We start from the raw sequence: 13022 nt of genomic DNA on the forward strand, positions 1-13022 counted from the left end.
ACTGCAAGCTCCCCCCAGTTGCAAAGTCAACACAAATACTCCCTGACTTCATGAATATTTCACATCCTGCCCTTCAAGGAGTGAATTGCTGCCACACAGGACAGAAAATCTGACTCTTTTTAAGACCTTTGCAGCTGTTCTGTCTGGTATCAGTGTAGTTAGGAGATGACCACAGGAAAGGTCCGTTTAAGTGCTTCTTCCACTGCATGTTTCTCTGGTGCTTCAACCCAGTTTTAAACGGAGTAGGAAAGTGTTTCCATCTCTACTTTTGAGAAACTGTTTTGTAACCCAGAATTGTGGAAAATTCAGCTATTGTGTGTGTTCCAAGCTGACTCAAAACATGAGAACCAAGCTCCAGCTTGGTTACTGGGTTAAAAGTATATATTTTACTATCAGCTCTATACAATATTTTATATTTAAATATATATTTAATAGTATTAATATTTAAAATTGTCTTAACTAGTAATAGTTTTTAAAGAACTTATAGTTTGTCTAAGTACTTGTATTAACTCATATACTTTTATTCTCATTTTTTTCTCTAATGTGTGTGTAATATGGTCATGGTAACCACTGAAAACTCATAACTAATTTTTCACGTATGTGTGCTTCCTAGTTTTTAAATATCATAGTATAAATGTGTGCAGGTGCAGAATTGTTACTTTTTTTTTTAACTTGATACAAGAAACAGTATAATATCACAGCGTTCTTAAGAGTTTTGGGTTTTAAAGACTTGGCTCAGTGCTTGCAGATATATATCTGAGAGCAGTGGAACTGCAAAAATAACATCAGTGGATTCTTAGGAGATCTAGAGGGAATAAAAGAAGTGAGTGAGTATATTTCTCAGCAGCTTATGAGACCCTTCAGTCACTTTAAAAAGTGCAGTTCTTACATTTTTACCCTGTCTCACAGCTATGTGCATGGATCAAGTAGTAACAAATGCACACACGCATACAAATGATTCTTATGGCGTACAGTTGAAGTTATCCACAAATGTCAGTGGTATCCTACAGGAGGCAACTATGCAGTTTCCTACTTCCTTTGTCTCTTAAACAATGCTTTTAAAAATGTTTCACAAAACAAAAGAAAAGAATCAATCAAATGTGATTATTTTGTTCTCATTTGATCAGTTTTGTTTTATCTTTTATTAACTCCTATTGTGATAGGTAATTTTTGCACGTGTTCATTTGTGCATTACAGCAGAGCAAGGATAGCTGTTTAAAAAGACTGAAATCAGCCAGTATAAAGCCCTATAAATTCTAGAGGTGAACAATGTTTTCACTAATTAAATGTTTGCATCTTTGCTGAGTTTGCAGTGATCCAATTCATGGCAACTGCTTTGCTGTGTTTTAGCACCTATGAAAGTTAAAGGTTTGTTTAAGAAATACTGATTCCCCAGGACAGTTTGTCCTCTCATTTACTCTGTTAACGTGTGTATAACATGCTAATCACACAAAAAGTAGGTGATGCCAATGACATTTTTTCTTATCTTTTTTTTTTTTAAGACCACAGTATGGCGGCAAATTCTGCCAAGGTTCCAGTCGTATTTATGAGCTTTGCAATAATCAGCCATGTCCAGCAAGTAGTTTGGACTTCCGTGCCCAGCAGTGTGCAGAATACAACAGCAAACCATTCCGGGGATGGTACTACAAATGGAAACCATATACTAAAGTGGAAGGTAATTATGGCACAGCTTTGATGGACAAAGGCAATTGCAGGAAGCCAGCTATCAGCTGTAATTCATCCATATTCCTTAGGCAAATATCACCCTGATGTAAACAAACAGAAATTCAGTTGGCTTATTTGAGGTATGTTTGCTTTCCAGCATAGTTGAATCCGTCCTCTTATGTGATACCATCTGTATGAACATGCAGAGTTCATTTTGGTTGAGAATTTAAATCTTTGTCCTTAGCATGACTCCCTAGCTATTGCTGCCCCTTTCTTTAATTTTATATTACATCTATTTTAGTCTAAAACCAAAATAATAAACAACAACAGAAATTCCGTTAATTTTTCTGCATGGGAAATGTGAACTCCCACAGTAATACTACCAGAATCTTCTTTCCTTTGGAATGTTCTCAAAGTCTAACCATAAACCAAACTTCTTATTTTTCTACTGGTACAGTCCCATAAGAATCAGAAAAACAAATAATGTACTGGCATACATTCTTTTTTAAATCATATTTTACTAAGAGGTCTTAATAAAGTTCAGGTATCGATTACTATCTCTTTTCTTTTGTGGAATTGTTATTTTTAATGTACGCATCTTAATTTTGTAAATACTTTGCATCTGTATCCTCCATTACACTCTTGAAAATAGGATCTCTTTCTCAAATCTGCTACAGATGCCTTGCCTCTGTAGAAAGTGGAATGCTAAGTACAATTGAAAATCCAACTGAATAAAAGCATAAAATGATGCTGTTTCAAATTTAATGGTCCAAAAATTCTATATTTGCTAATACTGCTAATACTTCTTTGTTTTTGTGTTTTTTTTTCCCTTCAGAGGAAGATAGATGTAAATTGTACTGCACAGCTGAAGACTTTGACTTTTTCTTTGCAATGTCCAGCAAAGTGAAGGATGGAACCTTGTGTTCTCCTAATAAATATGATGTTTGCATTGATGGAATTTGTGAAGTAAGATAAAAATATGTTTCCTAATGTCTTTTTTTCGTTATTTTTTATTTTATTTTGTATTTTTATAAGTGGGGAATTGATTCCCTTATAGAAAATGCAGCTGTTTCTTCAAATCTCTTGTGTCTGAGTCCTTCACTTCTGCCTTTTGGTTGCAGCAAGTAGGGTGTGATCATGGACTTGGTTCCAAAGCTGTACTGGATGCTTGTGGAGTTTGTAAAGGAGATAATTCAACATGCAAGTTCTTTAAAGGCCAATACTTGATCCAGCACAAAGCCAATGGTAAGGAAAGCTGTTCCACGTGATCATTAACTCATCGCTCTGCTGTATCCCCATGTAATACATATGAGTCTTTGCTCATTAGGGCAGCGATGATAAGTCCAGATGTGAACTGAAAATCACAGGGAGAGTGAGAGAAGAGTTCACATTTCTCCTGTTTCTTGGTAACAAGAAAGCTATGATCATAAGTCTTGGTTAGTTAATCTGCAGGCATTCCTCTTGTATCTTAAAACATTTTCCTTTAATGTGTGAATTTCCTTTTTAAAAATATTTTAGGATTTGTGCAGGTGTGTCAACAATTCTGACTGGAATGGGACAACGGAAGTCCTATTATGTTTATCATAAAAAATGAAACACAGCATAGGGCCAAACAGGACAATGTTTCCATGCCCATTTTCAAATTAAATTGATTGAAAGCAATCTGGTTGATTCAGTGGATGAGCAAATCATTAGGATGAAGACTGTTCTTTAGTGGTCTGTTGCAGGTTTACTGTAAAATTCTCTCACTGTGCCTCAGTTTATCAGGCGTAAAATGGAAGTATTAAATATTTATTTACCCCCATGGGTATTTTGCATATCCATTAACTGATGATCGTAAGGTATGTGAATACTATAGTAAGATGTACTGAGCTGTGTGCAGTGAGTGCTGGAGGTTGTCAGTGTTGTCTCAACTGACTGTAGAATGAGGTAGGTTTTTTAAATGCTCAGGATTACAAATGGGTCATAGCAGGGTGATCCACTGTTATATGGGGCTTTTGGAGGCTCTCTGTATCCTGGTGCATCTGACCTCAAAATATTGTCTGTGACTGAAGTAGGACCTTCCCTACTATAGGGAAATACAGGGAAAACGTGGTAAAACATTTACAGTGGAACCATCTTTATTCTATTCTGCATTTTTCTAAGGTGAACTTGCTTATTCTTGTCTTCAGTAGCAAAAAAATTCCTGGAATTGAAATACCTTTGAGTTACTGTGATTGCAGACTGCATAGTGGGGTTGAAGTCAGAACGGGTTTCTTCTTGTGGAAATGGAGTAACTTTGGTGGATCAGAACAGCTGTCTTCAGTGGCTTTCAAATTGGCTCAAGAAGGAGGAGCCTTCTCTGTCTGTACAACAATTGGAAAAATGTTGCTTTACTTCTTTCATTTCAGACTACTATGCTGTGGTCACTATTCCAGCAGGAGCACGCAGCATACACCTCCATGAAATGCAGATCTCGACCAGCTATCTCGCAGTGCGCAATCTCAGTAAAAAGTATTATCTAACAGGAGACTGGACAATTGATTGGCCAGGAAAGTTTCCTTTTGCTGGAACAGTTTTTGATTATCAGCGTTCATTTAACCATCCAGAGAGTCTGTATGCAGCTGGACCAACTAATGAGACGCTGGTCTTTGAAGTAAGCTTTCTTCTGTTTATTCTTCCCTTGATGTCTATTACAGGATTAGTAACGACAGCTTTAGCTCTGTGCTGTAGCTCTCAGAGAGATTAAAGTATAGTGTTAAGTCATGATAGTATTCAGTCTTAATTGTGTAGTCATGCTAAATTGCAAGGCCTTTCAGCAGTTCATCATGGTCTGAAGTTTACAAAACTGTCACAAATTCATTGAAAAGAAAGGTGCATAGAACATAGCATGTAGTGTCATTTCTCCATTGCTGCACAATGGTGATAGAGATTAGAAGCACATCTCACAAGTGGTGTACTATAAAATCTAGTGATGCAAAAAATAAACCTAACTTATGCTAGAAGGCTTAAAAATAAGTTTCAAATAGTGCCTTGGAAACTGCAGGCGCATGTAGGCCTTTTTACATCTGCCTTGGGACACAGATGGTTTAATTAGGCTCCTTTAGGATTAGGTTCCTGGGTAGTTTCTGTTGATTCAGTTTTATTGGTGATAGCATCTAGAATATAGAATTTTGTGTATCTTTATTTCCCAGTGGACTTTGTACCACTTGCTCTTTCTGCCAGATATCTTGTGTTGACGCTGTTTTGAGTAGAAAGTGAATTTGGTACATAGATGGTGTGATGCAGTGTTGCACTGAAAATGAGTCACGAGTACTTCTGTTGTGGGAAACATCTCTGCACTAGGTTACCTTACTAGATTTTCTGTTAAAGCATATCAGAACATCTGAAGGTCAGTATCTGACTGAATCACCTAAGAGTGTTTACAGATCATTAGCCACATTAGTTGGCCTGCTTTGTTGTAAGGCTCTAGCAAATCCCTGCATTTTTAACTTGTCTGGTGTGCCTGTTTTGATGGAGAAACTCTCTTTCATGGGAGAAGGAAGAAGCACTCCCCAGGAGTGGTTCAATCCCTTCCCACATCTTCCAGCAATACCCTGTCCAGCTCACTATCCAACAGCCCTTTCTCTGGAGAGTACTTGGGGGGCATGATCATGAGGGCTGTACCCACTCTGGGGAAGTGGTTGGTGGTTCTTCATCCCATCACGTAACACCGTAACTGAGCACTGCTCTCTGGACAAGCTTAGCAGGAAGGGTAACCAAGAACATCCTTTTTCCATTACACAGCTCTGTTCCTTTAAACTTAGAAATGCAGCAAACATAGACTGTGATACAAAATGTATTCTTCAAGGATTATTTAAACTTTCACAGCTATTCAGTGAAGTTTTATTTTGAATATTGAAGAGCCTTACCATTATTCATACTGAGTAATGTACTTAAACTTCTATTTAAGCGCCATTGAAGCTCACAGACCTTGAGCATGTGTTAAGGTACTTTAGAGTGGACAATTTGACATAGGAAAAAGGCATGTGCTTTAGCAAATTATTATCACAATTTGTAATCCCTTCTTAAAACATTTTTTTCTCTTTTGAACATTTTTCTTTTGAGATATGTAGGTGAATAAGAACATTTTAGTCCAAAGAAGAATTTTGGCCTACATGTTACAGACATGCTTCCATGTCCACAAATCATTTCCAAAATAGCTTTACACCAAAGAAAAAAGCCTACTTATAAATGTTATGAAATGCTAATCTGAACTCTCAAGAATTTTATTTGTCATAATACAAAGTAAATTGTATTGTTGTAGAACTTAGGTATGAATACTAAATAGCCTGTAGATGACTGACTTGGCTGCATATTGTGCAAATACTTCACAGAATAAAGAAAAAAAGCTTAATGCCAAATACCACTTCTATTTCCAGCCTATCACATTATGCTAAACAGTTTTATTAAGATTTAGCATTTAACTTGAGGCTATTGCTCCTACAAAAGCTTATTTAAACTTCCCTTGTATTTTTATTGAAATACCTATACCACTGACTTTAGTAACTAGGGATACTAACAACTAGAAATGTTAAAGTTGCATATTCCCCAATTATATTTATCTATGAGCTGTAATAGGGATTTCATTAAATAATTTAAGCAACAAGATGAATTCTGGAAAATATGCAAAATCTTGTTTGTTCAGAGATCTCCATTATTTATGCTTTGTCAATAACTAAGCAGCAAAAACTGCCAGTGAAGAGTACGCATTTATGTGAAGACATTACTGAATATCTGTTTGCAACAGTAATACTGAAACAAATCCTACTTAACGATAAATACTAGAACCTGAGAGAAGGCTGAATGATGAACATTTAAGCATGCTATGTTGTAGATTAGTTTTTATCTCATTTGTAACTTTCAAAGAGGCATACAAAATAAATCCTGCCAGCAATTTTTTTATCCAATTAAGTTGATATTCAGTAAGATGAGGCATTCCAGGGCCCAGACTTCAATTTCTTCCTGTAGTTTAAATATTTTTTCTTTATTTTTAATTATGTTTTATTTAACACCAACTTAATAATTATTATCTGGATTTGATTTTTTCCAGAATTCCGTGGAAGTCCTTGTAAAAACATACACTGCAGGGACTGAGAAACTGAATAAACTGCACTAGTAAATACAGGAATTTTTATTAAGTGGCACAAAATACAAGTTTTTGTAGATGTATTTACTGTCGTTCTACTATGATCAGAAAGATAGATGAGCAGAGCTTGTGCTTAATTTTGTAGTCATAGTTTTGCTTGACATTTGTGTGGTGGTGACCCAAGCAACCCAAGTTTTCAACTGAATTTCTGGATGCAAATCAATCTGCTGCATCCAGAGAGCTGAGGTTATGTGTGTCCTCTGAGCAACATTCACAGGAGAGGATGGGACCCGTGCTCTGCAAGCATGGTTTCAGACAGGTCTAGCACATCTGTGCTCAAGGCAATCCCTTCCTTTGAAATGCAGTCTTCCTCCAGAACATTTTCTTGAAAGTGACATCTGAGGCATGTATTAAGAAAGAAGGATGAAACCTAAAAAAAAACCTTAAAATTCCCTCTTGCTGTGCATACTACAAGTAAAATAGTTCAGCCTTACAGTCATACTACTTTTCATATTTATATCTCATTGTACAGCATGTTCCTGTGCATCTGTGTTTTTCTGTGAGGTGTTCCAATAGCTAAGCTGACACGTATCATTTAAACAGGCTTTGTAGTCCTATTCAGTAGTGGATGAGAGACAAAAATCAAAAAGTAATTTTCTTATCTATCCTGGAATTTCACACAAAAAAACCAACCCCAAATGCACATATATTTACATATATTATGTGTATGTAATTATGGGAACCAGTAATACCAAAGACAAAGAGCAGCAATTCTGTAATTCAACTAGGCTGTGGGACTAAAAATACAAACTTCAGTGGCCAGATATTTTCTGAGGAGAACACTGTGTGAAGAATGCAGAATTAAGGTTGTAGGATGAGTATTTCCTGAGCACAACTACTAGAAATGTAAATGCAGATTTTAAGAACTCGTCAAAACGCTTTCTCAATTGTTGAAGTAAATTCACAATGTAGGGAAAGCAAAGTAGTGTATAACAGTGCACCTTAAAATTTGTGCATCTTTCCGAAATGGCTGTTTGTAATATTGATATGTTGGTGATTGTGGGTTTGTAGAAACCAGTAAAAGCCTAAATGAGAAATATTCAGGGGTTGAGAAGGCAGTTCCCAAAATGTCCGAATTCAGACTAGATGGAATAACGGACAGAGGTCAACGGGGTAGAAAGATGATGGTTAAATGATAATTTAGGATCAGAAATCAATACCAGGTTTTAAATTATATTTTCTGTAGCATAATTAAATGGAAACATACTGGATTTTTTTTGAAGTAGTTGAATATATTCCGCTTATTTATTTGTCGGTCATATAAGGTCACTACTGCCAATTTAAGGACCCTGACAGTGTTTTTCTCTTAACTGAAAAATACTTAACCTGAGGAGGAACAAACAGTAAATTCATCGTTCATTCATCGAGGTTAGGAAATGAGGGCTGACAGTCATCACCTCTAAACGCTGCAATTACTTTCTCTAAGATGCTGATGGAGCACCGAGGGCATGGGCATCAGAGAGCTCCATTGACACAGGTCTTGTGTGAGGGTCACTTGTGGCTCCCATTTGCTGAAATATTCAGTCACCCTCCACCACTGACTTGAATTAAGGGAAGGATTCTGACAGTGCAAAAGAAACTGAACTGCTAGGTCAACCCAGAAAATATTGTATAAACTAACTTAAAAACATGGCATTTGATGATTTATTTGTCCAGTCTATCAATAAATGAAGAATGGAGTCATTTGAGAACTTATATCTGATTTGAGAAAGCACTGTAAGTTTTTCATGATGAGATGGCGTCAGTGTCTTCACTGATGTTTACCTCAGACTTGGTGAAATTTCTAACCAAGGAATTGTGAATTAATGGTGAAAAAATGTGGTTTATTTTAACAGCAGTTAGTAACAGATGGAAAGGATGCTTTACAAAGAGACAAATATTCACAGGAAGGCTAATGGACCTTCAAAGCAGGCAAATGTCTAATTAAAATCAGTAAATCACTTCCTCTTTGTCAATAGGGAAGAAAAAAAAAAGAGAAGGAAGGCCAGGTGGAATGACTTTACTGATGATCTAGCTGCCACTGGGAGAAAGCCAAGTTGTAGTTATAAAACATTACATTTATTATTAGCTACTAGATGATAAATTTGTACTGATTTCCCCTAAAGAGAAAGTAAGTTAAAGAAAGCTAAGATGTGCTTATAAGATACAGATGTTGATCCAATACAGCGGATAAAAGGGTTCTCGTTCAGTGAAGAGAGACTAGCTGGACAGCATCCCTGAAGGTTGTATGTTTGGCATGTGAACAGTAAAAAAAATTAAAAAAAATGGAGACACAATAACAACATAAGATAAATTTGAAACAGCTGAAGTAGGAATGAGATCATGCAGGACCTTTCAAGGATACTCTATTATTTTTATTTTGCCTTTTAATGACCTTAGTGGACTTTCTTGAAAAACAAGTTTGTCATAAGCTTTTAGTTATTTTGTTTAAACTGACTTTAGAGATACTGAAAGGATAAAAACTCTTTTGTTTAAGCTTTGGCTTAAGCAACCAATACAGATGCAATCCTTCCTTTACTGATGCTTTTCTCTACAGGTGTTCTTTCACTTTCCTTTGAAGCTCCTGGTGTTAGCTGTGGTCAAGGATCCCGTGTAACTGCCCCTTGAGCCAATGGTCCCTTTTTTGTAACCGTTTGTAACAGCTTTCCACAAGGATCATATCCTCCATGCTTAGATTTACACTACTGAAAACAAATTAACTTCATGAATGCCAATGTGATTAATCTCGACTGATCAAAGAAATCAGAATCTGGGTTAGTATTTTGGATGCTAATACATTTATTAAATGGCATGTAGATTCAGAGTGGATCAAAGTTGCAGGCTCACCAGCATCTTTCTGAAAATCCAAATAACATAGCCAGACACTCATCTTCTGCACAAGCTTCTTAGCCTGCCCTTACTGGTGTAACTCTGGAGACAGCTCAGCTCCAATGTGCACCTCAAGAAATTATTGAAGACTTACAAAACATGGGAGGACCCAGGAAATGTGGACACAATTTGAAGATGCAGCTGCCATGTATGCAGCGGCTCAAAGTCTGGGCTCCTGCCCATTTTGTAAATGATGCATATACAGAGTGAGTAAAAATGCGAATACATTTTCATTTAGCAGATAGGGGAAACACATATAGGTAAACAGTAATTATTCCTTCACCTGGCTTTTTGTTTAAGTAAGTAAAGTAAAGTACTTTGTAAGTAGTGGGCGCCTATCCCTCTCCTTCACAGAGACTAGGTCATTTTTACATCTGGCTAACCTGCCAGACACTTGCATATATTCCTGTACGTTAGGCAGATTATTATGGGAGGAAGAGGAGCTTATCTTTTGTAACTTAGTCTATTCTGTTTCAGTGTATGGCAAGTGACTTCATATCACCTTAAAAGCACAAAGCCTCAAGCATAAAGAGGCATGTGGACAGGCTCTTCAGAATTCTGACCTGCAAAATGGAATACTGTACAGGAGACTTAGGGTAGCCACAGTAAAAAAAATTAAAAATAAAAATGCATCTCAAAGAAAGGGCAGATGCACAGCTAGTTTCAAAAATGTATTGGTTAGCTTTGAAATCAAAATTAGCAGCAAAAGGAAAAGGTTCTTTACTCAGGAGAATTCAGTTTATCCATTGTTTTAACATTTTATGCCCTAAGCAAAAGCCACAGTTCTTTTTCTACAGAGTAGATCTGGCAGATTCCAGCCATAGAGTCTGTGGTTTTCAAACTCAAGAAGCTGTAAATTTTATAACTCTGCGCCCTGCGGTCAGAGCTGCTGAGTGTTGTGTCTGAAGTCAGGTGGTTGGTGTGTTAAAGGTAGACATTAAACAGTATTGAGGAACTGGAAATGTTTAAGGAGGTTTTTTTTTGCCAGCTGTAAATTTGGGAGCAAATGCCAGTTGGCTGAAAAGATGCTGGAACGTATCCAGTTAAGTAGAACTAGCACTGGAGGTCTTTCCAAATTTGTAGGTCTGATAACTTGGCTGTATATGCAGACTTCAGTTATTGGATTGTTAAAGGAAGGCTTTATAATGAATGTTTGAAAATATGATAGAAAACTTTTTATATGCTCATTACTTTGGCAAAATTGTAACCTTGCAATAGCACTGCATTCCTGATGAAAACTTGGTTGAACATTATGCATTGTATAACATTTTTTAGCTGAGTGCCAGGGACTTTAAATTACATGGTTTTGTGCTGTACGGTATTTTGTCTTCAGTACTTTTCCAGAGTTTGACTTTTACCCTTTTAATCCGTAGCTGGGATGATATGGGACGTAATAAACCTGAATGTGATGCAGTTCCTGCTTTGTGAACATATCCTCTTGTGGTTTCAAGGATGGGAAGGAGGGGCTGTAGCTTTAACTGCTGGCTAGAAGGAGAGGAAGTTACAGATTTCAGCTCCCTGTTATAACTCTATCTACTTCAATACTAATGAAAGAAGTGTAGCCCAGTGACTTAAAACATGTATGGAGCAGTCTGCATGATGTGCAGGATTTACCCAGAGGCACTCAGTCAGCTGGAGGCTGCAAGTTCCTGACATTGCTGTGAGGTTGTTCTCTGAATGATAGATACTAGCATCTCTTGTTCCAGCATGCCAGGGATCATTTGCTCTCTTTCCATTTGCTGTCTTGAAGCATCAGGATAATATTCCTCCACAGAAGTAAAGCTAGTAGCCACATTTTTATTTTTTATATCTTCTCATCCTCCCTCTTCTGTGTTCTGAATTGTTGCTTAAAGATATCTTACTAGAAATTTTAAGCTTTACTCTTATTTTGGCCATGTAAATACCACAACTTCATAACAGTTAGAATCAGATGAGGCAAGAGCTCAGAATTACATGTGAGCTTGAGGTATGAACCAAATTTTTGCACATGAATTACTAAAGGCCAGACAGGCCGTTTCTGCACTCTGCTTGGATGTCCTGCAGGTGCTGGTCCAAAGAAAGTTTGATGTTTAGGAATTGCTTTGATGAGCTTTAGCATAACAAAGAACTAGGTCTCTGGAAACTTATTTCATGGTGCGTATAAATACATTATGTTAATCTTAATAAATGCATTAGTTAATCAGTTAATCTTCCAAATCACAGAATGCCTTTTTTTTAACACTCCCCCTTTTATTTTTTATATTTTATTTTTTTCTTAAAACCAAACTCCAATTACCCATCTGTAGATCCTGTTGCAAGGCAAAAATCCTGGCATTGCTTGGGAATACACATTTTCCAGAATCAACGAAAACAAGACGTCTGTCAAAAAGCACAGCCACTCCTGGGTAACAGTGCAGTCAGAGTGCTCAGCTACCTGTGGTGGGGGTAGGTAACTTCCTAGTATATGATGCTCTTCATTTTCATTCTTCTTTATACGTTCATCTCAACCATTTCAGCTGCCTTTAATTTTGCAACCATGTGTAACAGTACATACCTTGAACACCTGGTCCTTTTTTTTCTTTTATCTGACAACTTATAATATAGATGGAAGTACCTTTATACTTGCTCTGTGGTAGAAAGAAAAAAATAATGACTGTCTCAATTCATGCCTTTTATGGTGACAGTCATTTTTTCTTCAGGTAAATCTGTGCATTACTTGCTGTTGAAGTAACATGGGAATTAAACATGTGCTTTGATGTAGTTGTGACCTGGGAACACAGGAAGATAACAACTAATGAGTTAATTTCTTCTGTCTGTAGAAAGTAATTGAAGACTAAAATACTGTAATGAACTGTACTGACAGTTGCACACTGATCTTCTTGCTGTTTAATTACAAATATTTGAGTTCAGTGAACATAAAGTCTGAAATTCTACATAAGCTGAAGACTTACTACCATACTCCTCTAGGTATTAGCTTTCCTCAGAACATGTATTTATTCTTTTTAAATCCTGTGTGTTCTGTCAACTGAAGTAATTCTAGGATGTAATGAAAGCAGAAAAGTGGCACATGGGAAATATTGCAGAAAAAAAAAAAAGCAAAAATAAGAGAATTTGAGTGGCCTTTAAATTGTAAGTGGGTCATATAAAGAAGATTCTGTGATGCAGTTGTTCATAATATCGAAGAATTGGACAGGATGATCCAAGGAAATGCCATTTTATGTTCCTGAATTTGAAAGAAGGTGTAATTCAGAAATACCTTGTTAGTTTGTTGTTTAGACACACTGGTAGAGTGTTTAAGGAATTTAGCATTAAAGGCCTGTTACCAAATGAGGTCCTGTTTCAC

General features: G+C 36.6%; 1 protein-coding gene across 1 annotated transcript in view; it reads left to right on the forward strand.

Moving 5' to 3' along the window:
* The window catches only part of ADAMTS18 (ADAM metallopeptidase with thrombospondin type 1 motif 18), a 65253-nt gene that overhangs the window by 40395 nt on the left and 11836 nt on the right, over window positions 1-13022 (forward strand). Inside the window, exons 13-17 of the mRNA XM_065734240.1 lie at window positions 1503-1675; window positions 2501-2631; window positions 2787-2910; window positions 4056-4300; window positions 11986-12124. Coding sequence (XP_065590312.1) covers window positions 1503-1675; window positions 2501-2631; window positions 2787-2910; window positions 4056-4300; window positions 11986-12124 — 812 coding nt within the window. The remainder of the gene's footprint in view (window positions 1-1502; window positions 1676-2500; window positions 2632-2786; window positions 2911-4055; window positions 4301-11985; window positions 12125-13022) is intronic.

The sequence above is a fragment of the Cyrtonyx montezumae genome, unplaced genomic scaffold (assembly GCF_038088225.1).
Source record: "Cyrtonyx montezumae isolate F1298 unplaced genomic scaffold, pur_monq_1.0 scaffold_17, whole genome shotgun sequence".
NCBI classification, from domain to species: Eukaryota; Metazoa; Chordata; class Aves; order Galliformes; family Odontophoridae; genus Cyrtonyx; species Cyrtonyx montezumae.